The 25431-nt window shown below is 31.0% G+C and overlaps 5 protein-coding genes across 9 annotated transcripts; 4 read left to right on the plus strand and 1 right to left on the minus strand.

Moving 5' to 3' along the window:
• Positions 1 to 107: 107 nt before the first annotated feature.
• On the minus strand, positions 108 to 2772 carry LOC105185239 (cytochrome b5). Its single transcript, XM_011144567.3, has 4 exons — positions 2606 to 2772; positions 1732 to 1860; positions 1051 to 1130; positions 108 to 880 (listed from the first exon to the last, which is right to left on the minus strand). The coding sequence occupies exons 1-4, from the start codon at positions 2726 to 2728 to the stop codon at positions 841 to 843; spliced, it is 372 nt and encodes a 123-aa protein (XP_011142869.1). The 5' UTR covers positions 2729 to 2772; the 3' UTR covers positions 108 to 840.
• A 2445-nt stretch (positions 2773 to 5217) lies between these two features.
• Atg13 (Autophagy-related 13) lies at positions 5218 to 9646 on the plus strand. 3 transcript variants are annotated; one of them, XM_011144570.3, is made up of 5 exons: positions 5218 to 5903; positions 6772 to 7120; positions 7252 to 7435; positions 7560 to 7884; positions 8539 to 9646. In XM_011144570.3, the coding sequence occupies exons 1-5, from the start codon at positions 5721 to 5723 to the stop codon at positions 8749 to 8751; spliced, it is 1254 nt and encodes a 417-aa protein (XP_011142872.1). In that variant the 5' UTR covers positions 5218 to 5720; the 3' UTR covers positions 8752 to 9646. The 3 variants fall into 3 exon arrangements, with proteins under 3 accessions (XP_011142872.1, XP_011142871.1, XP_019697934.1); XM_011144569.3 differs by having other exon boundaries at positions 5219 to 5903; positions 7560 to 7893; XM_019842375.2 differs by having other exon boundaries at positions 5221 to 5903; positions 6772 to 6961; positions 7560 to 7893.
• A 4033-nt stretch (positions 9647 to 13679) lies between these two features.
• Positions 13680 to 16692, plus strand: LOC105185242 (uncharacterized). 3 transcript variants are annotated; one of them, XM_011144573.3, is made up of 6 exons: positions 13682 to 13802; positions 13982 to 14311; positions 14399 to 15086; positions 15189 to 15461; positions 15916 to 16084; positions 16308 to 16691. In XM_011144573.3, exons 2-6 carry the CDS (start codon positions 14037 to 14039, stop codon positions 16319 to 16321), a joined length of 1419 nt encoding a protein of 472 aa, XP_011142875.2. In that variant the 5' UTR covers positions 13682 to 13802; positions 13982 to 14036; the 3' UTR covers positions 16322 to 16691. The 3 variants fall into 3 exon arrangements, with proteins under 3 accessions (XP_011142876.2, XP_011142875.2, XP_011142874.2); XM_011144574.3 differs by lacking the exons at positions 15916 to 16084; positions 16308 to 16691 and adding an exon at positions 15732 to 15826 and having other exon boundaries at positions 13680 to 13802; XM_011144572.3 differs by having other exon boundaries at positions 15916 to 16692.
• Positions 16693 to 17112: 420 nt separating this feature from the next.
• LOC105185241 (uncharacterized) lies at positions 17113 to 20734 on the plus strand. Its single transcript, XM_011144571.3, has 5 exons — positions 17113 to 17244; positions 17805 to 18393; positions 18480 to 19170; positions 19270 to 19542; positions 20094 to 20734. The coding sequence occupies exons 2-5, from the start codon at positions 18116 to 18118 to the stop codon at positions 20526 to 20528; spliced, it is 1677 nt and encodes a 558-aa protein (XP_011142873.1). The 5' UTR covers positions 17113 to 17244; positions 17805 to 18115; the 3' UTR covers positions 20529 to 20734.
• Positions 20735 to 21555: 821 nt separating this feature from the next.
• Positions 21556 to 25399, plus strand: Pgi (glucose-6-phosphate isomerase). Its single transcript, XM_011144575.2, has 11 exons — positions 21556 to 21815; positions 22116 to 22209; positions 22285 to 22476; positions 22546 to 22626; positions 22707 to 22922; positions 22995 to 23234; positions 23584 to 23764; positions 23875 to 23993; positions 24173 to 24401; positions 24672 to 24738; positions 24837 to 25399. Exons 1-11 carry the CDS (start codon positions 21685 to 21687, stop codon positions 24958 to 24960), a joined length of 1674 nt encoding a protein of 557 aa, XP_011142877.1. The 5' UTR covers positions 21556 to 21684; the 3' UTR covers positions 24961 to 25399.
• Positions 25400 to 25431: the final 32 nt, after the last annotated feature.

Here is a 25431-nt window from a genome sequence, read left to right on the forward strand (position 1 = left end):
GGAATTATTTTCTCCTTCTTTCATTCAACATTATTTTATTCTATTACGTATTTTTCATATAATTATTCATAATCTTATATATGTGTAGCCATATAGAGACAAAATTCACATATGAGTATGTCACATAGGAATCTATAATATAATATGTAATTTATATATAATCATATACAGTTTGTATGATTATACAGAGTCACATACACACACACACATCTTTCCCGGGAACTTCTTGAAAAATTAAAATCAAACGACCGAGATAAACGAAATTTTATCTCGGTCATTGTATATCTAAAATATGTAAAAGAGCGTGAATACAAGTGCTTATCGCGACAGTCGATGCAATTATTATTTCTATTGAAAATATAAACCGAAAGAATTCGTCGAACTTATATATGCGTCAACAGTCCACACACCGATAACGTTTGCCGAACGTGTGTGTGCATACGTACATAGTATTCAGAAGGTTAAAGGAAAAACTGGAACTGCTGACATTCACAGAACCTCGCTTGCGAAATGGAAGTTTCATTGAAACGTGAGGATCACTCGTCTCTTTCGTCAGTATTTAAAAGTGTGATAAGCAGATGAGACATGACTCAGACGCGGGCGTAACAAGCTTTCCTCGTTTGCGCTGAGGATTCCCGTGCGTATCACACACTTACATTAGTGATAAGCGAGCACTTACTTTCAATTTCGACAATTCTTATCGGTACCGCGTATACGTCATCACATGCGGTGCGTTATATAAATACAACGAATGTACGAAGTGATAAACGTGACGCAATAAATAAAATTATATTTATAACTAGTCTAAAAACAATCGCGACGATCGTCGATGAAGGTCCTTCAAGATGTACAATTGCCGCAGAGAACCGCCAAGAAGCCTCTGAAACAAAAAGTGTCAGTTGAATGACAGCTGCGGAATTGATCTAATATAATAATTAGAAACGTTCGCTCTTTTAATCAATGTTAATGTTGACAAGAAAAGAGATTTTTGATCGTAATAAATTAAATAATATGAATTAATACACGTGTACTAAGAGTCGAAAAATTCACCTTCGCCTCCACCTGTCCGACTTTTCCGCTTTCACTCCATTAGAAATTTGTTTCTTCTTCCGGTTGGCCCGTTTGTCTTCCTGCAATACACACGATCATTTATCCAACAATGTTTCGCCAAATAAACTTCACGCGAAAGGTTCTCACTTGCAAGATGCGTAGAAATTTTTGTTTATAAAATCGATTATACATGAAGAGGACTATACATAATTTTATAATAAAAATTCCTATGAAATTTTGTAACCGAGGAACATATCAACACCTTTTGCATTAATTTATTATCCTAGTGTATTTCTATTTTTAAGTTTTAACAAGAGAAATATGATGGTATTTAATGAGAGACGATGAAATGATTATTAAAAATTTTACTATAAATAAAAAAAGTTAAAAAGAAATTAAGGAAAATTTATAATATAAAAAATTTATTTATTTATAATTTATTAATTTATTAATTTATTAATTTATTTATAATATAAAAATTTATAATATAAAAAAATTCATGTTTTAAGAAGATGATGTTTGTTATAAAAAATTGACTATAAATAAAAGAAATCAAAACAGATTAAAATGAAATTGAAATATATATATGTATGAGATAAGTTACATTATTCTCTCTGTAATTCCCGAAAATGTTAAATCTTGTTTATATGCTCTTAAATAATAACAAATTCGTATGCTTACATCCTCAAGTTCGCCAATTAGATATTCTTTCATTATTTTCTTCGCGTCTGTGGAGTGACCGAAATCGTCGAATCCCCTCGTTGCATCTCTCCCAGCGTACTCCTCAAGCAAATCCGCACCACCGGGATGCTATAATTTATACAATTCTGTTAGAATTTCTATGTTAAATTCATCATATTATATCCTGCAATTCAAGAAAATAACGTTATTGTCGAACGTATGTCATTGTGATTTTCTGTTCTATATGGAAAACCGCACAAAGAATCACATTTCTCCCTATTGCATCGTGTTTAATATTGCGTGTTTAATATACGAAAAGAATTTTATAGAAAAAATTAGAATTTTATAAATGAGGATCATATCGACATTCCGCTCTGCTCTAGTTTATATTTTAGAAACTGAAATCTGCTATTTAAAAAATTTACTAAATTAAATTATTTACTAAATAATTAGGAAATCATAATTAATTTTAGTTATAATTAACAAATAAAATAAATTAACTTAATCAAATTAATTAACTTAATTAATGAAATTTATTAAATACGCCACTGAAAAATATAGTAAACTTTTTAATAATAATTCTTTATATATAGACTAAATTTTTCTTCAGCAAGACGAGCTTTACTAACAATTTATCTCTGTGCTACTAAAAAACACGATGGAATTGAAAAATGTTTACGTGAAGAGAAAAGCTATAATATTCTCTCCATGTGTTCGACAAATTTACAAAATGAAACTTACGTGCCACGCACGTACAAACGAAGAGTCACGTCGCGATCCAGGTAGATACGCGCCAGAATTATTGCCGCATATTATTATATCATCGTTGACACCAATCGCTCGATAATTTCGAGATACACTAACGAAAACATACCTGATGCATATAATCCGTCACATCGTAAACGCAATCATAGATTACGATCCAGGTTCTCGCTCCATTCTTGCCGTTGCACTTGGCGACATCCGCGAGTGAATACCGTATTGACGAATCGGTCATGTTTCGAGAGAGTCACGCGGCAGACAGAGAGAAGATCACTCGCGTCGACGGTATAAGTAACATGTGCAGGTTTCGCGAAGACCGACGATATTTCCGGAATGATAAGCACTCGCACATCGCGACTTTGATTTGCGAAAGTAAATATCCAAATGTAAAGCCAATTATTTCCGTCAAACTACAAAATCTATAAACGTCAATTCATAAAAGTAATCAATTTCCGAGCATTAAATAAAAATATCAAATCAGAATATAAATATTTTCTGGAACATCTTTGAAAAGTTCTACTTTTCGTATTTTTGTATAAAATTACATTAACAGTTTTATCGTTTCATTTTTATACTTCTATAGTCTGCGAAAAAGATCAAACATGTTTTAAACAGGATATTATATTTGTCCTCTGCATGGACCAAGTTAAACTCAGATGAAAATCAAGTTAATTGAAAACTATTAATTAAAGTTAAATAATTAAAATCTTATTTGTTAAATATAAAATTAAATTTGGACTCAGTATTGGTTAAATGTATATTAAATATCAATATGATCTATATATACGTGTGGACAAAGTTAATCTAATAGCAGGATCATATTCAAATTTAATTATGATGTATATAAAGAACATGTTTGAATTAAATTACTTTTGAATTTAATATTTGGTTTTTATTTAAATCTAATTTGATCCATATAAATGACCATATTTCAAACATATTTAACGGTTTTTTCCCAAGAGACATAGATTTGATTTGCATTAAAAAATTATGTAGTCTCATATGAAAAAACAAAAGAGATCTCCAGTTATTTCCTATTAAAATTTTAGATAAATGCAATATGATTTATAATTAATAATCTAATTTATAATCTTTATGACTCCAATTGTAGTCAGAATGTTTAAGATGAATTTAAGAAGCTTTTTGGAAGTTTCTGGCTACTTGAAGAGATATTGAATTAGTATGATATGATTAGTATGATATGAATCGAAGAGTACGAATAAAAAGTTAAACTTGGAGAGATCTGTATCTTCTTCGTGCCATTCATAGTCACGTAGCGCATTATCAGATTATTATTGATACAGATATAGATACGGATACAATGAAGCACGGATAAATCCCTTATCCGGACAACCTTTCTCACCTTAATTCCCTCGCTAATTTTCCGAACCGACATAGCTCGCAACATAAAGCGTCCATTAATTCACGACTCAACTGGGAATGAACTTCGGCTCACGTCCTTTCCATTATCGTTTTACCTTCGAGTCTATTTTCATACGGAAATTGTTTTTCCTAATTGTTAATTGCGCATCATTTCTTTACGTCCTCCTCCCTTCTATCTTTGTTCCTCCTCGGTTCTAAATAAGATAATAAGGAAAATCCGGCAAATATCACGTGCGAATCTATGCTAAGAGAAAGCCGCGAAGAAGTCGACTCCGCGGCCTTGAGAGTCGAAAGTATCGATTCCGCAATCGATTCTGAGCGAGTAAAATGACTCAGCGATTGCGCAAACGCGATATCGATAATTCGATATCTAATCTGCTTTCGAGAATTCCATTTTCGCTTTGAAATAAGCCAATGGGATTTCAATTCCCGACCGTACACAAAAGGATGTTTTCGAGATTTTCCATCTAGTAACTTGTCGGCATGATCTATCTTTGTTTTTCACTGAATATGCCTGTTTTTGTTAACTAATTAAGTTACACTTTTTGCCTTTTCGGAATGAAATAAATATATAATCTAATGTTAAAAAAAGAAACAAAGTACAACATTGGCTATATTTAAGGTAGTCTTAAATGCATCTGAGAGGAAACTTCTTAGGCAATAAAACAATCCCCGCGAAGTGAAGAATTTCATTTTATAGCACTTTATAACTTTTTTTTACTTCATCGCGAGACTATCTTTTTCCTTTCATATTCGCGTTTTAAAGATCAAAAGATACAATATTGTTAAGTTCCAGCAAAATTCCAGCAAAATTGACGAAATTGCCTCCTTCCTTCACAATTAACTAGATTTTTATTCAAGGATTTATGCTGTACAACTTTTCGGCTAACTTCATGGTCTAAAAATAATTAAATAATTTTTAAACGCGCTGCAATCTTTTACAAATAAAACACAAACGATTGTATAGGATAATTTCTTAAAAAGTCATAATATTCCGACCAACTTGATGCGAATAAAAAATACATGCCATGGGATCTTATTAAAATCGAATGTTTTTGAAGATGGCAACCTTGCGAAAATGCTTCACATGATTGGTCAATTCTCATGGTACGTTATTGGACGTGAGAACCTTAAGCCGTAAGGAATTAACCAATCATAATCAAATATTCTCCTCACCATCGTCTGTGATTGGTTCCTTAAGACCTACTATACCTGATATGGACGTGGAGGAACTGATGGTCTGTTCCTTTTAGCTGCACTGCTGAACTTGCAATAAGTTAGAGTGAGACTACTCTATTTTTTCTCACTCTAATTTATTACACAAGTTCAGCAGTGTAGCTAAAAAGAACAGACCCCATGAATCTTCCATTACCTTCATATCATAACAAGAGCGACGTGACGCTCGACAACATTTTACTTCCGATCGATCTGTGACTTGTCGCAGAGGTAAAAAAGTTGAAACGTCGTCGTCGGTATTTCCACATATTGCATCGATCTTCGATTACTTAATACGCGTTCTATCGCGTCATTATCGCTTATTACTACTCCGGTGATCGATTCGCAGTTCTTCGCAGTGCTTTGGTGGTTATACGAAATCTCCGGAGGATTCACGGTCATCAGCCGACAGATATTCGTGAAAGAAAGTGAAAAAGAAGTTCGAGATACAACACAAGGAGTTCAAAGTACAACATTGATACGCGGCATACATACATAAAATAAAGAACTTGCAGGATCGTACGAACGTGCACTTGCATGCTGTGTAATCGTAAGCCGAAAACGCGTTGCTTCTCCGTTATGATGTTACAACATGTTCTTCGTCCACGTGTACGCTCCCGAGAGCGCCTATGAAGTTCGTTGTATTACAATTATGTACAATGTCGACATTGCAATTAAGCATGCAGGACAGAAAGGATCTGGACAAGTTCACGAAATACTTGGCGCTGAGGGCTGCCCAGATCATAGTGCAGTCGAGGTCGGGTCAGAAGGTCAACACTATGTGCAAACCGGACTCCTCGGCCGGTGATTGGGTAAAAATAAATTTTATTCAGATTTTGATGATTTATTTAGTTTAACTCTGTTACTTGCTTAAAGAGACTTTGTTTTGTGTTATTTCACAACGATGCATTGTAGATTATGCTGTTTCAATAGGCGTTTCATTTAGTATAATACTAACATATTGTCTCCTTTACAAAAATAAATCTTAAAAATGTTACAAAAGTTATCCTTACAAAAGTATCTCGAAGATCAAAGCATAATACTACTTTCTTAAACTTCTTTCTTAGCATTACTTTCGTAAACATCAAACATTTAATATCAATGTTTTTGAATATATTTATGATCTATTATTAAGTATTTCTTCAAATCTTGTACATTTAATATAATAAATTTAGATATGTATAGAAAGTAAGTAATGCATAGTAGAGTTAATTCAATATCTTGAGTTATGAATAGAATCTCAGTAGTTGCAAAATAAATCTAGATAGAAAGTAATTTTATTAGAATCTGAATTTGTTTAAATATATTCTGACAAAATATCAATGATGAAATTATGTTTAAAAAAATGTCTATAATAATTACTAATATAATTGGAAAACTATTTCTTTTCTGTCTGTTATATTTAATATTCTTATGTTAAAAACATCTCCGACTCATTCATCAGTAAATATTTTTAAAGACCAGGATAAATATAACAATTATATAATAAAATTGCTTTTATAATATTAATCTTACATGAATATTGTATTCTTCTATTGCAATTTGCAAAAATAATTTCTTGAAGGAACTCTGTTCATCAAAATATTGAAATTCAACAAAATAAAATAGTTCATAATCGATAGTCATATTTCTATCTTTTTGGTTTTTAAAATATTTAAATCTTTATATCTGATTTTGTAGTTTAATCTGGCGATAAAAGAGCTACCAGAAGTCTTGGCTGATGCTAAGAGAGCGCTTTGTGGAGAAATAGTGAGCTCCACTGTACCACTATGTATAGAAATCTCTCTAAAAACGGTGGAAGGTGACACAATGGTTCTAGAAACATGGAGTCTCGGTGTTTTGCCAGAACAAAGTGATCCGACTGTACGAGTTACGTATACCGTATACAATAGAATGGGAATTTTATTGAAATCCTTACTTTCTGTTTCGAGAGTTACTCCTGCTTATAAACTGAGCAGGCGGCAAGGTCCAGATTCTTACACTATGTGTTATAAAATATACATGGGAGAACCTCAGCTACACGTCTTGGGTATTGTTTGTTATTTAAATCAATAAGGAAGTCAAAAGTACATTCTCATTCCATATAATTTATTGAAACTGAAATTTTGTTTCCTCACATATACATAGGAAAAACTTTGCTTATAATTAATTTTTTAACAGGCGATAACTATAAACATGTAAGAGTGGGTCAATTGTGTACCCCAGTGGGTACAATACATTTGTCAGTTTCTTATAGAACTAAGATGACCATATCACCCACTCACACAGGACGAGATTCTATCATGCTTAAGAGCGATCATTTTCATTCAGATTTAAGTCCACGTCACGCGAGGTATCAGCAAAGGTAAGAACAAAGCATAGAAGTAACTCTAAATTATCAGATTAATTAGATGATTTATTCAATATTTATTCAATATTTATTCAGTATATGCAGTTTAATAATGTGCTTTAAATATCATGCTTTCTAGCGAGGAGATATCGAAATCTCTCAGTGATACCATCAAAGTTGGCGCCTTTGTAGTAAACAAGCCTGTCATTGTTAACGAAGAGGATCTTGTGATACCGGACGTACCGTTCAGTTCCCTATTGACACCCAGGCAAACGTCGCCTCCTCCAGTATCATTAGTAGATCCAGCAAATACAAAGACTGCAACGGCAGCTGCCGCAACTGATAGCAATAACGGAAATAATGAAAAACTCATTAACGATAATACGACTTCGAAATGCGCCTCTCAAAATGGATCTAGAAGAAGTAGTTGCTCAATGACTAGTGCCAACGATGATTTTATTATGGTAGATTTGGTAATTGATGCTCCTAATCCGAACACGACAATTATCACGACGATCTGTCATGCGCTGTAGTGTGAAATTTGCTCGATCTTTCTTAACAAAATAATTAAAGCCTATAATGTGTTTTGCAATTAAATATAATAAGATTAAAAATGAGAGTAAAATTATGTATATATATATTTTTTTCTAAGTTTTGGCTTTAGTAACAGAAAATTTCTTTTTCTTAACGAGCTCTTAATCTAGAAACTGGATAATTATATGAAAAAAGGTTATATATCTTAATATTTCTTTTCTAATATAGTTATAAAGATTACTCAGAATTTTCTATTCTTTATAACGTATATTAAAATTAAAGAAATCCGCGGAATGTGTGTGCAACATTGTTCTATACAATTACCAATATCTGTTCGGTCACAAATACATTGAACATTAAAATAATTGTAAAACAATGTTTCACCAATCTCAGTTAAAAAGTTTGCAGTTCAAAAATATATAGTTGATTTATTGATCGATATTTAAATTTTGCATCTTTTTGCGCAACTTAAAACTATACAATAATTGTTATGCATACGATCACACAGACTTCGGTCTTTTTCGATTGGGCAAATTTAACACTGAGTCTGTGCAAGGAACAAATTTTGAATGTTGTTGTTGCAGAAAACTCCGTTCGCTGTCACAAATACTAATAGCGACTTAGGAGCATTCTATCGGGAATGTCAAAGTGCCCCGCAATTGCAAGCCTTCATGGAAGAAAGAACATTGGCGGAACAAGTGGGAGACCTTACTAAGCAATTGGAAACGTTCGAAACGAATATGCAACATTATGAAGACGTTTTGTCGTCTTTATGTCAAACCGAAAATAATAATTAAGCTGTACACTCTTACAAAGTTTTGATCTAAGACTAGATTGTGTACAGCTATACGTATAGTGAATAAGAAATGTATTTGCACATAAAATAGAAAAAATGTTGCTACAATGTCCTCTTGTTTAATATATTCATACAAGATCGTTACATCTTCTGATAGAAACTTTGCAGCAATATATTTCTCTTTTTATGTATTATTTTTAAAAAATTTATGAGACGTGCAAGTACTTTTTTTATTTACTATATGCATTATATCCATCATGTTGAATGTGAAGCCTTCTTTATTCACACGTGAGGTAGTCAAAATTTCGCTTAGTGCCAGGTCCGCTCTTCATTAAATTTTAATTTATGAAATAAATGTTCCTTCTTAGAAAAAGAAGAAAGATAAACGAGACTCATAAGTGTTAAACTCACAGATCATTATTGCTGTATGCAGGAATGTATATTTGGATGAGATAGCACAACGTGAATAAGTAGAAGTTGCATCGGCATAAGTAATTGCCAAAAAGAAAGCGATTACGAAGGATCTCAACGAATTTGGATAGGCCTGGTATAAATTGCTTCGTGATTTGACAATTCTAAAGACTGTAAATATGTTAAAATTATAATACGTCGCAAATTTCAAGCTTAATACTGTCAACCCTTCTTTTAGTACACGCTGGATAAAACACTACTCGTTCAAGTGTTTGCTGATATATAAAAAAATGTTTAAGAGAAAGATTTCAGGATCTAAAGAGCACGTAGTACTTACTGAACCGAATAAAAATTGTACATACCATTTGTTATATGCTTTACATTTATTTACTATTTATTGATATTAAAGTATATTTACTATTTAATATGTATATGACTGAGTGAAAACTATATAAACAATGTGACTTGAGAAACTAATTTTGTTTTTATATATGGAAACAATTTTCGGTTTTAGTGATACAACTTGCATCTTTATATAAAACTATACGATTATTTTTTTTTCTTTTTAAATATATTCTAGTCATGTGTTACGTATAAAAATATTCAAATAAGATCATTAAAAGGTGAATATGTATGAGGTACTCTTTATATATTTTATTTTATTATAAAATATGTATTCATAATATAATATATATTATGAATACATAGGGTATATCCGATCTTAATCAATAAAATACTGAATTTCCACTTTTTCGAAGTTGTATGTTTTCGAGGAGACATTCCACTCAATTCAAGAAATATTCAAGTATATTGGATAAAATGAAGTATCCTGTATATGTGTAAAATTCTTTTATACATAAATCCTGAAATCTTTTTTAGCTTATAAACTTATATGTAGCATAATCAGCAGAACTAATAATAGTTGTAATGATTACTTTAATATAATTTATTGCTTGTATAAAATGTAAATTGCATTTTCTTGGACATTGTAAATTGATTGATAATTACAAGCGACTATACGAAACATTTCATTGATATTGTTATCTTATCGATGAAACAATCCTATAATCCCGACTGTTATAGATGCAATATAAAAAAATTGCCGTTTAGAGTAAGATAAGTATATAAATATATATAATAAATATATATAAATATATATAACTTATATATAATATAAGTATATAAACTTGAAGAAAAATGAACAAAATTCAGTGCAACATTAATAACGTTTTTACCAACTGTGGTTAATTTAACCATGATTGTCCAGTTAAATTAACATCGGTTAATCACATTTGCCAATTCTGACTAACGACAGATGCGATTAGTCAATTCCGTTGGAATAATCAGCCGGTTAAGTTAACCAAGGTTGGTAGGAAACGAACATAATTTAGTTGAAAAGAAAGACATTTAGAATGAAACGAATATACTTTCATTTTAACTTATTGCATTTATTCCAAATATTCAGTGATATCTTGTAACTGATATTTGTGTATATTTAAAAATCTAAAAAATATGCCAATCAAATATAAAAGCAGAAAGTAGAAATGCAACATCCAATCAGGAGTTGCGCTGATAGTTTTGTCTCTCTTTTGAGTGCGAGTTCTGATTGGATGCTATCTTCCTGCTTTCTGTTTTCCTGCCAGAGTGTGAATCCCCCTGTACCGCGATTCTGTAACTCGTTATTGGAGTTAACGACACTTTCGTTATCGTTGCGCAGCTTTTGTATACCGTAGAAAAGCTGCGCAACAATAACGAAACTGTCGTTAACTCCAATAACGAGTTACAGAATCGCACCACTGGGCCTCAATTCTGTACACGCTTATCGACAACTATCGATATCGTTAACGGGTTGCGCAGGTTTTCTACGATATACAAAAGCTGCGCAATACAGTTAACGACATCGATAGTTGTCGGTAAGCGTGTACAGAATTGAGGCCCTGGGCTGCGTTCCGATATTCACTATCAGCACTGAAATTCTATAGTATACGTGACATAAACTACGTATTTTCAATATTGGCAGTGAATTTCGGAACGCAGCCCTGACGACGTGTAGAACCAGAGAGAAGCCTGAGAGCGGGCATGGCTGCATTTACAGCGTTATGGAAAAGTTGGCTGATTCGAAGCGCCAACTAGGTCCATTTTTCATGGGCATGAACTACTAAGCCAAGTCCACGATTTGTTGGTACTATTCCGTGCTATGTCCATAATTATTTGGTTTTGTTCTGTGCTATGTTCACGAGCGAGCTAGATTAGTTAGATAAAAACGAAGAATCGGTCTTTGTCTCACCACCAGCGAATCACTTCGACAATCGCGACGAAGCGAGCCAGCAGCGATGTTATCGTAAGGCAGACGTCGCCGTCCCCCCCTTTCATCCCCTTGTTTTCCTTTCCCACATTGTTTTATATTCATAATTCGGGAAGAAAATAATTTCGAGAGTTCGGATGATTTCTAGCAATGACGCGACAGAGATAACGCGCGGCCACATTAATTTGTCATGACTTTTATAATTACATAAACGCCCATATATGCAAATTATAGATAATTATTGCGCGTATGTTTTAATATTGTACAATATGGTATATAATAACAACAACTTCATTTCTTGCAGCAATTTTTTTAAGATCTTCGTTGAGGTCGTGAATTAATTTTTTTCTTCATCAATCAGTTTTCTGCAAAAATTACGATTTTTTAAATGAAATATAAAATGTTTCTCTTCTCTTCTCTCCGAAGAGTTAATTAAAAAATATGTACTCCACAGAGTCAACTAAAAAATGTGCAGTTAAAAGAGTCAATTTAAAGTCAATTTAATATATTAAATTAATATATTAAATTATTTAATATATTTAATATATTTAATATATTAAAGTCAATTTAATATATTAAATTTAATATGTTAAATTGACTTTAAATTGACTCTTTTAACTACACATTTTTTAGTTGACTCTATGGAGTACATATTTTTTAATTAACTCTTCGGAGAGAAGAGAAGAGAAACATTTTATATTTTATTTAAAAAATCGTAATTTTTGCAGAAAACTGATTGATGAAGAAAAAAATTAATTCACGACCTCAACGAAGATCTTAAAAAAATTGCTGCAAGAAATGAAGTTGTTGTTATTATATACCATATTGTACAATATTAAAACATACGCGCAATAATTATCTATAATTTGCATATATGGGCGTTTATGTAATTATAAAAGTCATGACAAATTAATGTGGCCGCGCGTTATCTCTGTCGCGTCATTGCTAGAAATCATCCGAACTCTCGAAATTATTTTCTTCCCGAATTATGAATATAAAACAATGTGGGAAAGGAAAACAAGGGGATGAAAGGGGGGACGGCGACGTCTGCCTTACGATAACATCGCTGCTGGCTCGCTTCGTCGCGATTGTCGAAGTGATTCGCTGGTGGTGAGACAAAGACCGATTCTTCGTTTTTATCTAACTAATCTAGCTCGCTCGTGAACATAGCACAGAACAAAACCAAATAATTATGGACATAGCACGGAATAGTACCAACAAATCGTGGACTTGGCTTAGTAGTTCATGCCCATGAAAAATGGACCTAGTTGGCGCTTCGAATCAGCCAACTTTTCCATAACGCTGTAAATGCAGCCATGCCCGCTCTCAAGGCTCATCTACATTAGCTGTAAGAGTAAGGCTGTAAGGTTGCAAGGCACGAAATGAAATATTTTCATTCGCTGACAGCTTACGTTACAGCCTTACAGCCTTACTCTTACAGCTATTGTAGACGAGCCTATAGGCTTCTCTCTGGTAGAACTGCGACCGTCAGAGAGTGGCGTCGGAGCAGTGGCTTACACACCCAGAGCCATCTATTGAATTGAATTGAATTGAACTGCGACCGTTCAGAAATATCATTCGAGTGCATCCGCTATGTTGGTATGAAAGAAACAAAAGAATGAAATAAAAAAAGAGGGGAACATTCGGATAACATTACAAACGTAATGTGGTAGGCATTAGTAGGTTTGAAGATTGAAGTTTTATTTGTGCGAAAAGAAAGAAAACAGCGAAATTCGTACAAAGATCAAATATATTTTAATGTTGCAAATATACAAAAAGAGATATTCTTGTATATCTTGTATACATACAACAAGAAAATTATATCGGTAATTGTGGATTATTTATTCCTAGGTAAATGCAAGAGTTATATTTGTATGTTTTACTTCTGAATAATTTTCCGAAAAAGTTTTCCGTATACTTTCTGTTTTTAGTAAAATGAACTTATAAAATATGCTCTTTTTTCTTATTAATTGTATTTACTTTCAACAGAAATTGTATTTATAAAATTTTCACTATAAAATTTAGTTATCTGTATTATCAGACTTCAAAATTGTAAAATGTTAAAATGTTAATTTATTTCAGTTATATCAAAATATGATAGATCTATTTAGTTTGTACTTACATTTTTGTTAAAAATTTTTTGTTAATTATTTGCCATGATTAGAAAGTTTCATTAAATATTCTTTCTAATAATTATAAGCAGACAATTATATTATCCAATTGCATTTATTAAATGTATTAAATAATAACTATATTATTAACATATTGCGGAAAATATAAATTACTTAAGTGTACCTCAGGAAATCTTCCAAAAGTTACGAAGATACTTTTCTGTTGTAAGTATAGTCATTATAAAACATATTTATATATCATAATAGACATCAGAATTCAATATAGCTACAATGATTCATTTCAGTAGCCTTAATAGTAAAGTAGAATATTTTAATATTTAATTTCAATGTCAATGTTAGTTTAGAATAGTTTTATTAACTTTAGAACTTTATTTCATTGATAGTGATAAAGAGTTTTATGATAAGAAAAATAAAAATAAGATAAATTGTGCTCCTGATATGGCATCCTGTGAATCAGAAGAAATCAGTACAAAAACAAAACTTTCAAAATTACAATGTCCATTTACTTGGGATCTATTGGATAGTATAACAAAGCATCGTAAGATGCATTCTAATAACAATGAACATGATGATGAACTAGATGATGAAGAAACTTGTAATTTAGAACTCTTCATGAAAACTATATTTAAATGTTATAAAACTATATTAAGTGCAGATGATACAGCTCAGAATATTCAAAAAGCTGAAGATTTTTTGATGCAGCTCCAACAAGAGTAAGACATATAATACTAGTACATACATTCCTCAACATTTTAAAAAAAATTGTTTTATTTGCAATTATTTTGTTGAAATGGTTGCAGGAAAGATTTATCTCAAACGATAAGGGTTATAGAACATGTGTTTTATGCTACGAAATGTTTTATTTTATATGAAACAGACAAGTTAGATGAGTTAGATGAAATATTGAGCAATATTGGTACTGATAATTTCAGTAAAGCAGAAATTGGTGCTTTGCATGGTTGTCAAAGTGTTGTATGGTCTTGCTTAAATGATTTTGGTATGAATAAAGCAGTGGATAATGCTAAGAAAGCAGTAGAAATGAATGAAGACTGTGCCTTATGGCATTTTATTCTTGCAAAAAATCTCAGACGTCAAAGACGTATTATAGATCTTTCATCTGAAGTGTCAAATGAAGAAGAAAAGCATTTTGACATAGCAAATGGTATATCTAATAACAATCCTGTATTTGGAATATATTACTTGCAAATGCGTATTGAAAAATTTTACAAATACAACAAAAATAAGGATTATATAACAAAAAAAGCAGCCAATGAGAAAACAGTATTGCAAATGGCAAAAAATATATTAAAAATGAAACCTACTAGTTATAAAGTATTATTAAAACTAAGTCGTATGTTTTTACGATCACATTCGGATGAAACATTAACAGCAAAAGAATGTCTAGATGCTATAGAAAAAATAGTACCAAACAATTCTACATTTCTGCATTATACTGGAATGTTATATGAAGAATGTGGAGAGTTCAGGGTCAGTATAAAATATGATACAAATTAATATAATATCATTTTTATTGTATTATTAATGGTAACAAAAAAATTAATAATAACTATGCAAAACGAATCTATTTAGGATGCTTTATGGTATTATAAAAAGGCTGCAGATTATAATAATTTTGTAGCAGAATTTTCATACATAAGATATGGTTGGGAAACAGGAGAATTGCAACCTTTGCCGCATTTACTACGAATGCTAAAGAAATATGACTGTCCCATCAAAGAACGGCAAATATCTATGTTTTTAGCAATCGCTACTACTTATTATTCTCTTTACAAGGATAAAGAAAATGCAGCAGAGTATTTTGTGAAAGCACTTACGTTGGACCCACTCAACAAGAAGTTTAAGGTTTTTATTTAAATATTATATTTTCAATATGATATATGCATCGATTCTACATAAGATATTTTATGTATATCATTGGATGTATGATACATATAAAAACAAATTTAATATATTCACAATTAGCTTTGCTTTGCACAGGATATCGTAACTAGTAAAATTTTATTAATATTAAGGAATATTATTTACTTACAAAAATTATATTGGACAAAGTATGTAATATTATAGTACAAAATTTTAATAGTACAAATTTTATAGTACAAAATTTTATTTCAGAAATGTAATTTTACTCTATTGACTGAACAAGACTAATTTGCAGGAAACGTGATTCTTCTCTCCCAACTGTTTCAATGTGTTAATATAATATATGTTAATAATATAAATTTATTTTAAGCATAAAATAATAGATTGTGTGTTGTGTGTAAAGCTATTTAATCTGTATTAACTTTTTTTATCCTAGGTATTTTATAGATTTCTTGACTTCAGTGCTCCGAGTATATACAATTTTTTAAACAATTACTTCCTTTACGAAATTAAATTACATCAGAGAAGTCCAAAACTTGTAGAAATGAGTAAGAAAATAAGGGTGCTCTTGAATACCAAAAACACAGATGATTTAACAAAAGAAGGTAATTTAACAAAAGATGATTTAACAAAGGAAAATGATTTAACAAAAGAAAATGATTTAACAGAAGAAGCTGCAAACTCGTCTACGGTTTAATACATATTAATTCTCTGATAGATTTTGTTGAACATTGCAGTAATTTAAATAAATAACTAATAGTATAAGATTACAGAGATTGGCACTGATACTTTAACATTAAGTTGATATTTTATTATTAACTAATATAGAATTGGAAAATTGATATTTACCAAAGACGGGAATTTTATTAGAACCACACGCACACGTATGTGTGTGTAAAGAAAGAGAGAGAGAGAGAGAGGTAATATGATAGATATATAGAGATAGGTAATATATTAAGTTCTAAATAATTATAAATATATTATTGAATAACGTTTATTATAGTTTCTATATTCTTATAAATTTTATACAAAAGTAAAGATTTTGTTATTAAATACTATGAATATTGTTCTTTGATAATATGAGTGCATGTCGTTGCATGAGTTGCATTCGTGAATATATAATTTTGGCATGTATTATGACTATGAAAAAATTGTTGAAGTTGATTTAAATAAAAAGAATTACTCAAGCCTATATACCTGTCTCTTTTAAGTTCCGAAAATGTATACTAGCTTAATAATACTAAGGGCCGTATTCATAGTCCGGTCTTATATTTAAGATCGTTTTAAGTTCATCTTTAGATGCTGTATAGATCATTTCATTGGCTACAGAATATCTGAACGTGAACTCAAGACGGTCATAAATATAAGATCCGACTATGAATACAGCCCTAAGACAATAGTAATAAATAATATAAAGAAGTTAAAATACGCGCCTGTATTCTGGGTTTTTAATTAGACGCATCGCCAATAGCCGCGTTCAGTAGAACAAAGTGATCAGAGAGCGCTTAGTGATTATTGTCTGTGATTGGAGCATTCATTTAGATTCTTCATAGACCCAGAAGTATTTACCAATCAGGAGCGAGAATCACTAAGCGCTCACTGATCATTTGGTTCTTCTAAACGCAGCCAATAACAGACCCAAAGAAAGAGAGGGAGTACCCGAAGTATCGTTTCTGGGAGTAACGTTTCCAACGTAGCCTAGTAGATTTGAAGATTAAAGTTCTGTGTGGGTAGAAAGAAAGAAAGCAGTGAAATTCGTATAAAGGTAAAATATATTTTAATATTGTAAATATACAAGAAGAAACACTTTTATATATCTTGTATATATATGGTATATATATATATATACAAGAATATATATAACAAGAAAATTATATCGGTAATTATGGATTATTTATTCGCAGGTAGATACAAGAGTTATATTTGTATATTTTACTTTCGAATACGAGAAAGTTTTCCATATATTGCCATATATATTGCAATACTTTCTGTTTTTAATAAAAAAAATTATAAAATGTGCCCTTTTTAACTCTTTTAACTTTTAACTAATAGATTTTTGTTGATTAAACTGTACGTTTATTTTTTTAGTAAAAGATAAAGTTTTCACTATAAAATTTAGCTGTCTATATCATCAGACTTCAAAATTGGCATGTTAAAATGTTGGTTTATTTCAGATATGTAAAAATATAAAAATATAATTCTATCCAGTTCTATTAATAATTATGAGCAGACAATTATATTATCTAATTGCATTTATTAAATATATTCTTGATATATTTAAAAAAGTAATATTTAAATAATAATAATTAAATATTAACATTGCAGAAAATATAAATTACTTAAGAGAAAGGAAATCTTCCTCAGAAAATCTTTCAAAAGCTACAAAGCTACTTTCTGTTATGAGTATAGCCATTATAAAAAAATATATTTCTATATTATTAGAGACATCAGAATTCAATATAGCTATACTGATTCATCTCATCAGCCTTAATAGTAGTAGCACATTTTAAGATTTAATTTCAATGTCAATATTAGTTTAGAATAGTTTTGTTCAACTTAGGACTTTGTTTCATTGATAGTGATAAAGAATTTTATGATAAGAAAAATAAAAATAAGATAAAGATTTATCTTCTGATATGGCATCTTGCAAACCAGAAGAAATCAGTACAAAAACAAAGCTTTCAAAATTACAATGCCCATTTACTTGGGATCTATTGGATAGTGTAACAATACATTGTAAGATGTATTCTAATAACAATGAACATGATGATGAACTAGATGATGAAGAAACATGTAGGATAGAACTCTTTATGAGAACTATACTTCAATGTTATAAAACTGTATTAAGTGCAGATGACGATACAGCTCAGAATATTCAAAAAGCTGAAGATTTTTTGATGCAGCTCCAACAAGAGTAAGACATATGATACTAGTACATAAATTTCTCAACATTTTTCAAAAATTTTTTTATTTACAACTGTTTTATTGAAATTGTTATAGGAAAGATTTATCTCAAACGATAAGGGCTATAGAGCATGTGTTTTATGCTACAAAATGCTTCATTTTGTATGAAACAGAGAAGTTAGATGAGTTAGATGAAATATTGAACAATATTATTGATACTGATAATTTCAGTAAAGCAGAAAGTGGTGCTTTGCATGGTTGTCAAAGTATTGTATGGTCTTGCTTACATGAATTTGGTATAAATAAAGCAATGGATAATGCTAAGAAAGCAGTAGAAATGAATGAAGAGTACGCATTATGGCATTTTATTCTTGCAAAGAATCTTAGACGTCAAAGACGTATTGTACATCTTACATCTGATGTGTCAGATGAAGAAGAAAAGCATTTTGAATTAGCATATGCTATATCTGTTAATAATCCTATATTTGGAGTATATTACTTGCAAATGCGTATCGAAAAATTTTACAAATACAACAAAAATAAGGATTATATGACAAAAAAAGCAACCAATGAGAAAACAGTATTGCAAATGGCAAAAAATATATTAAAAATGAAACCTACTAGTTATAAAGTATTATTAAAACTAAGTCGTATGTTTTTACGATCATATTCGGACGAAACATTAGCAGCAAAAGAATGTCTAGATGCTGTAGAAAAAATAGTACCAAACAATTCTACATTTCTGCATTATACTGGAATGTTATATGAGGAATGTGGAGAGTTCAGGGTCAGTATAAAATATGATACAAATTAATATATCATTTTTATTGTATTATTAATGGTAACAAAAAAATTAATAATAATTATGCAAAATGAATCTATTTAGGATGCTTTATGGTATTATAAAAAGGCTGTGGATTATAATAATTTTGTGGCGGAATTTTCATACATAAGATATGGTTGGGAAACAGGAGAATTGCAACCTTTGCCGCATTTACTACGAATGCTAAAAAAATACAATTCTGTTGTCAAAGAACGGCAAATATCTATGTTTTTAGCAATCGCTATTGCTTATTATTCTCTTCACAAGGATAAAGAAAATGCCGCAGACTATTTTGTGAAAGCGTTTACACTGGATCCACTCAACAAGAAGTTTAAGGTTTTTATTTAAATATTATATTTTCAATGTGTCGACTCGATATGAGATATACATGATATACATAAAAATAAATCGGTAATTATCCAGTTTAGGGGCTTCGCCTTAGAATTCGATAAAAATAGACTCAATCAACGCGTTTTTTAATAAGGAGCAACTTTTTCCTCTGCGAAAATTGTCGCTCTTCACTGCGAAACGAAATAAAAATAGTTAAAGTTGACTGGTATAATAGATTAGGAAACCTGTCAAGATTCCGGGTGGGTTCGCAACTCCATGCGCAACGAGGACGGGGTAGGTGTGGGAGGCTGCTGACAGCGAGGGCGGAGGGATGACAGATTTTCTAACCTCGCATATGTCATTATTTAACAATTTATTTCTCGCAAACTAGAGCCGAGCGACGATTTTTACTTGCAGATTCGGCTTCTACACGTAAAAATACACAAGATAGGTGAGTTTGAGCGAAATCCAAGGTGAGGCCCGTCTTCTAAATAATTACCTTCTAAATAATTATCATGTAAAACAATTTAACTCGTATTAACTTTTTTTTATCCTAGATGTTTTATAAATTCCTTGACTTCAGTGCTCCGAGTATATACGATTTTTTAAGCAATCACTTCCTTTACGAAATTGAATCATATCAAAGGAGTCCAAAGCTTCTAGAAATGAGTAAGAAACTAAGGGCGCTCTTGAATAACAATAACGTAAACGTAACAGAACAAGATGATTTACCGAAAGAAGCTACAAATGTAAGATTGGCCGGCAGTGGGCAGCACCGCCTGCTCTCACGCGCGGTCGAGCTCCAGTACCAGAGGCGGCAAGCTCAGGCGGGAAGCTTGTATAAATGGGCAACACAAAGGGTTGAGACGAACAGACAAACAGACGAACAGACGAATAGAAACTGGAGAACAGACGAACAGCCGAATAGAAACTGGAGAATAGACGAACAGACGAATAGAAACTGGAGAATAGACAGAGAGACGAAAAGATAGATATAATATCGAATACATTTTTACACAAACTCGTCTAAGATTACAGAGATTGGCACTGATACTCTTCCGTTAATTTAATATTTCATTATTAACTAATGTAGAATTGGAAAGTTGACATTCACCAAAGACTGGAATTTTATCAGAACTACATGCACGTATATGTGTGTGTGTGTGTGTGTGTGTGTGTGTGTGTGTGTATAGAAAGAGGGGGGGGAGAGAGAGAGAGAGAGAATATAAATGTATAAAGATAGATAATATGTTATGTTTTAAATAATTATAAATATAATGTTGAGTGACGTTTATTATAGTTTCTGTATTCTTATACATTTTACACAAAAGTAAAGATTTTGTTATTAGATACTATGAATATTGTTCTTTGATAATATGAGTGCATGTCGTTGCGTGAGTCGCATTCGCGAATATATAATTTTGGCATGTATTGTGACTATGAAAAAATTGTTGAAGCTGATTGAAATAAAAATAATTAAAGTTGATAACTTTTTATGCCAGATCATCGAATATAAAGGAATTTAACATCCTAGATTGCGAAAAATTTTAATTAAAATTCAGAAACTAATAAATATTAATGTATGATTATATGCATGCGCACGTGTATTGTGTGCAATGCACAAACAATAGGTGATGATTGTAATGATATAAATAAAAATCGATTAAAAAGAATATTAGGAAATGTGTTCTTGAAACTATTGTCAAGGTCTACGTAACATTACTAGATATTTTGTTGTTTAAAAATGTTTTTTGAATAGGTTTGTTTCCTATTGGTGAACTAACTATACTAACTATACTACCTTACACTAGTTTTTTCATCAGTTTCTTTATTTCAACAAGACTCAACTGGCACGGCCAGTTATATATCTGTCTCTTTTAACTTCCGAAAGTGATATTTCGAAACTATACTAATTTAACAATATTAAAACAATAGGACCAAGTGATATAAAGAAGTTAAAATACGCGCCTAACCTATGTTCTGGGTTTTTGATTGGTCGCGTCGCCATTGTGTTCGAAACTAACCATTCTTTCTTACGTCATTCACATGCATATCAAGACGTGACTGGTGACAGATAGACCCAGAGACAGGTGGAGGCAGGCTTCGTTTTACTATCGTGATTTACGCGCGCCTTTCTTAAATAACAAGATGAAATCCAAGGCAGATTTGTCGACTGAAACTGCATGGAATCAATTGCAACAATATTTCGACAGTAATGGCCCGAAGATTAACATATATAATATGTTCCAGCAAGATAATAAACGCTTCGAAAAGTTTAGGTAAGTTTTACTCTTACTTTTTAAACACGACCTTGAAGTGACCTCTCAAGGTTATTCGTTTTGAAAAAAGGGAGAGTATTTTAGATCATATGTTTCATAAAATTATTTAATATATGATTGAGGTTTTTCTTTTGTAATATAAATAATATAGCATAAATAGAAGATTGTGTTGATTTTTATTGAACATTCTATTATATAAAAGATAAGTGTAAACTAAAAGAATGATTTTATATTGTCTATATTTCTGCAAAAAATTTAAAAAGCACATTAAATAATTATCATATATTTTTGTTGATGTAGCTTGGAACTTGCTACTCCACAAGATGGTCCTATTTTATTAGACTACTCCAAAAATAGAATTAATGAAGAAGTATTTGGTTTATTATTGAATTTGGTATGAAACTGTATACAAAATAATTTTAATATCATTCTTAAATTCTTTATCTTATTAAATTACATCATCTTGTAGGCTCGTGCACGGGAGATAGAAGCTGCAAGAAATGCTATGTTTAGTGGTGAAAAAATCAATTTTACAGAAAATAGAGCAGTTTTACATATTGCTTTGCGCAATAGAAGTAATACACCGATATTGACAGATGGAAAGGATGTGGTGCCTGATGTTAATGCGGTATTGGAGCATATGAAGAGTTTCACAAATGAGGTAAAATTTTATCATTTGAGATTTTATCTACGCAATGTATCTCACTATATAAAATATATTTATTCACAGGTATTGACAAAACAGTGGAAAGGTTTTACTGGTAAACCTATTGAAGATGTAGTTAATATTGGAATTGGCGGCTCTGATTTGGTAATTTTTATAATACCTCTTTTTATAATACAGTTAATTATCAATACAGTATTGAATATTTATGCATATACCACCAATAGGGACCGCTCATGGTAACGGAAGCTTTAAAAGTATATAGCATTGGACCCAGGGTTCACTTTGTCAGCAACATAGATGGTACGCATATAGCAGAGACCCTCAAGAAATTAAATCCAGAGACAACTTTATTCATAATAGCTTCTAAGACATTCACTACACAAGAAACTATAACCAACGCAACTTCTGCCAAGCTGTGGCTTCTGGAAGCATTGAAAAATGTATATTTACAAATTTCAAGTTGACATTATCATTTTCTTTGGCATTAATTTTTATAGTATGGTATTATTTAGGAAACTGCAGTGGCGCGTCATTTTGTCGCATTATCTACTAATTCGCAAAAAGTAAAAGAATTTGGCATTGATGAGAAAAACATGTTTGGTTTCTGGGATTGGGTTGGTGGACGTTACTCTTTATGGTCAGCTATTGGTTTATCAATCTGCTTATCAATTGGTTTTGATAATTTTGAAAAACTTTTAAGTGGAGCTCATTTTATGGATCAACATTTCTGCACAGCACCACTGGAAAAAAATGTAAGTATTTAAAATGTCACCTGTTAACATGTGACACTTTAATATTGAAAGTTAAAGATATTACTCATTTATTTCATAATTGTAATTGTAGCAATTATCAAGTTATAAGTCGACAAACTGAATACCTGTGGAATTATACTAATATTCAACATTGTTTTTCTTTTTCATTTAGTAGAAACTTATTGAAAATTGAAAATTTATTTCGTATTCTCTTAATTTCTATTAACTCGTAAAATTTTGTCTGTATTTCAATTTTGTATTGCATATAAATTTTGCAATTTATAAAAATTAGATTATTACGACTTAATTAAACTTAGTTTACTAATGATCTGTTGTACATCTTTTTCAGGCACCTGTCATATTAGCTTTACTCGGTATATGGTATCACAACTTTTACAAGGCTGAGACGCACGCGCTCTTACCATATGACCAATATCTACATAGATTTGCTGCTTACTTTCAACAAGGCGATATGGAGAGTAACGGCAAATATGTTACTCGCGCTGGGAAGACTGTAAATTATTCCACTGGTATGTTCTATATGTATGTGTATTATATGCGCGCGCGCGTGTGTATGTACAACCTGCATATTGCGTTCTTCACAAAAAAACATTTTAATTAAAATATGTAATACTTCCAGGTCCGATCGTATGGGGCGAACCAGGCACTAACGGTCAACACGCGTTCTATCAGTTGTTGCATCAAGGTACAAGACTTGTACCAGCGGATTTTATAATTCCTGTTCAGTCTCAAAATCAAGTAAGTGATCCGTTTCAGCATTACCAAGGGCACGAGGATAGAAAGTTGGAAAGAAGGCGAAAATTATAAATTATTTTTATTAAATTATTTTTATAAATCATTATTATTAAATATAGGAAGATGTACTCTGGATTTTAGTTATTATTTAGTTACTATTGAGAGAATTTTTTTCGTTGCAGGTTCAAGGTACTTTGCACCACAAAATTTTACTCGCGAATTTCTTTGCGCAAACTGAAGCTTTAATGAAAGGCAAAAACGAGAACGAGGCTCGGACTGAATTGCAGAAATCGGGATTGGGTACTGAACAGGTGGATTTACTATTACCGCATAAGATGTTCGAGGGAAACAGACCAACGAACAGTATCGTAGTGAAGAAATTAACTCCTTTTATTCTCGGTGCATTGATCGGTAAGTAACTTATCGATGTATTTATGTACGTAAATTAGATAATAAATTGTAATGTAACTTGCAGACAAGTAATAATTTGTAAAGACACATAAAGATGCGCGCACGTGCATCTTTTGTGCTTTTTATACTTCAAATAATTTATTCCATATATTTTACTTTTTCTATGAATGATCTCGCTGGTTATATTTTAATTTATTAAACATCCAGCGTATTTAAAAATAATTATACATCCATAAATATACATGTTCAATATAATTTTTTTTTTTCTAGCAATGTATGAACATAAAATCTTTGTACAGGGTATGATTTGGGATATTAATTCGTATGATCAATGGGGGTAAGATGATTTTTTATTTATGTAGAACTTATAAATTTGTTAATTTATGTAAAGGAATTATTTATAAGAATCTTTTAACACATAATCTTTTTATGCAGTGTGGAATTAGGGAAACAGTTAGCCAAAGCTATAGAACCAGAGTTGGATAGCACAGAAACTATAACAACTCACGATTCATCAACAAATGGTTTGATCGCGTTTGTTAAACGTCACAGAACCTAAAGACCTATTCAGTGGTATGCACTGAAGATATTTAAAAAAGGTATAACTGAACATAAATAACCCAATTGCAAGTTATATCAGAATTTATGTATTTTGTATAGTTGGTGGAAAGAAATTATGAGTACATACATGTAATCAGTGATATCTCTGACTATTTCAGAGATGAATTAATCAGAACGAAAAATCGATTTTTAATATTTAAATAACGAATATGACATGTATCACTCGCTGCATTACGTATGTCAAAATTTCCTTGGTCTTATTGTGGAATTATGCAGTGAATACTTATTCATAGTAATGTTTGTTGTATCTTTTGTTGGCGATATTTATATTAAAACAGGATGAATGCATCAAAAAACATACCAGCTCTCTTAAAAAAAATTAATCTATTAGAAAAAAATGACCTAATAATGCTTAGCCCAACAAATTTATTTAATATTTAATATATATTTATCTATGTTTAATATATAT

This window comes from Harpegnathos saltator, unplaced genomic scaffold, assembly GCF_003227715.2.
Source record: "Harpegnathos saltator strain DR-91 unplaced genomic scaffold, Hsal_v8.6 scaffold139, whole genome shotgun sequence".
NCBI classification, from domain to species: domain Eukaryota; kingdom Metazoa; phylum Arthropoda; class Insecta; order Hymenoptera; family Formicidae; genus Harpegnathos; species Harpegnathos saltator.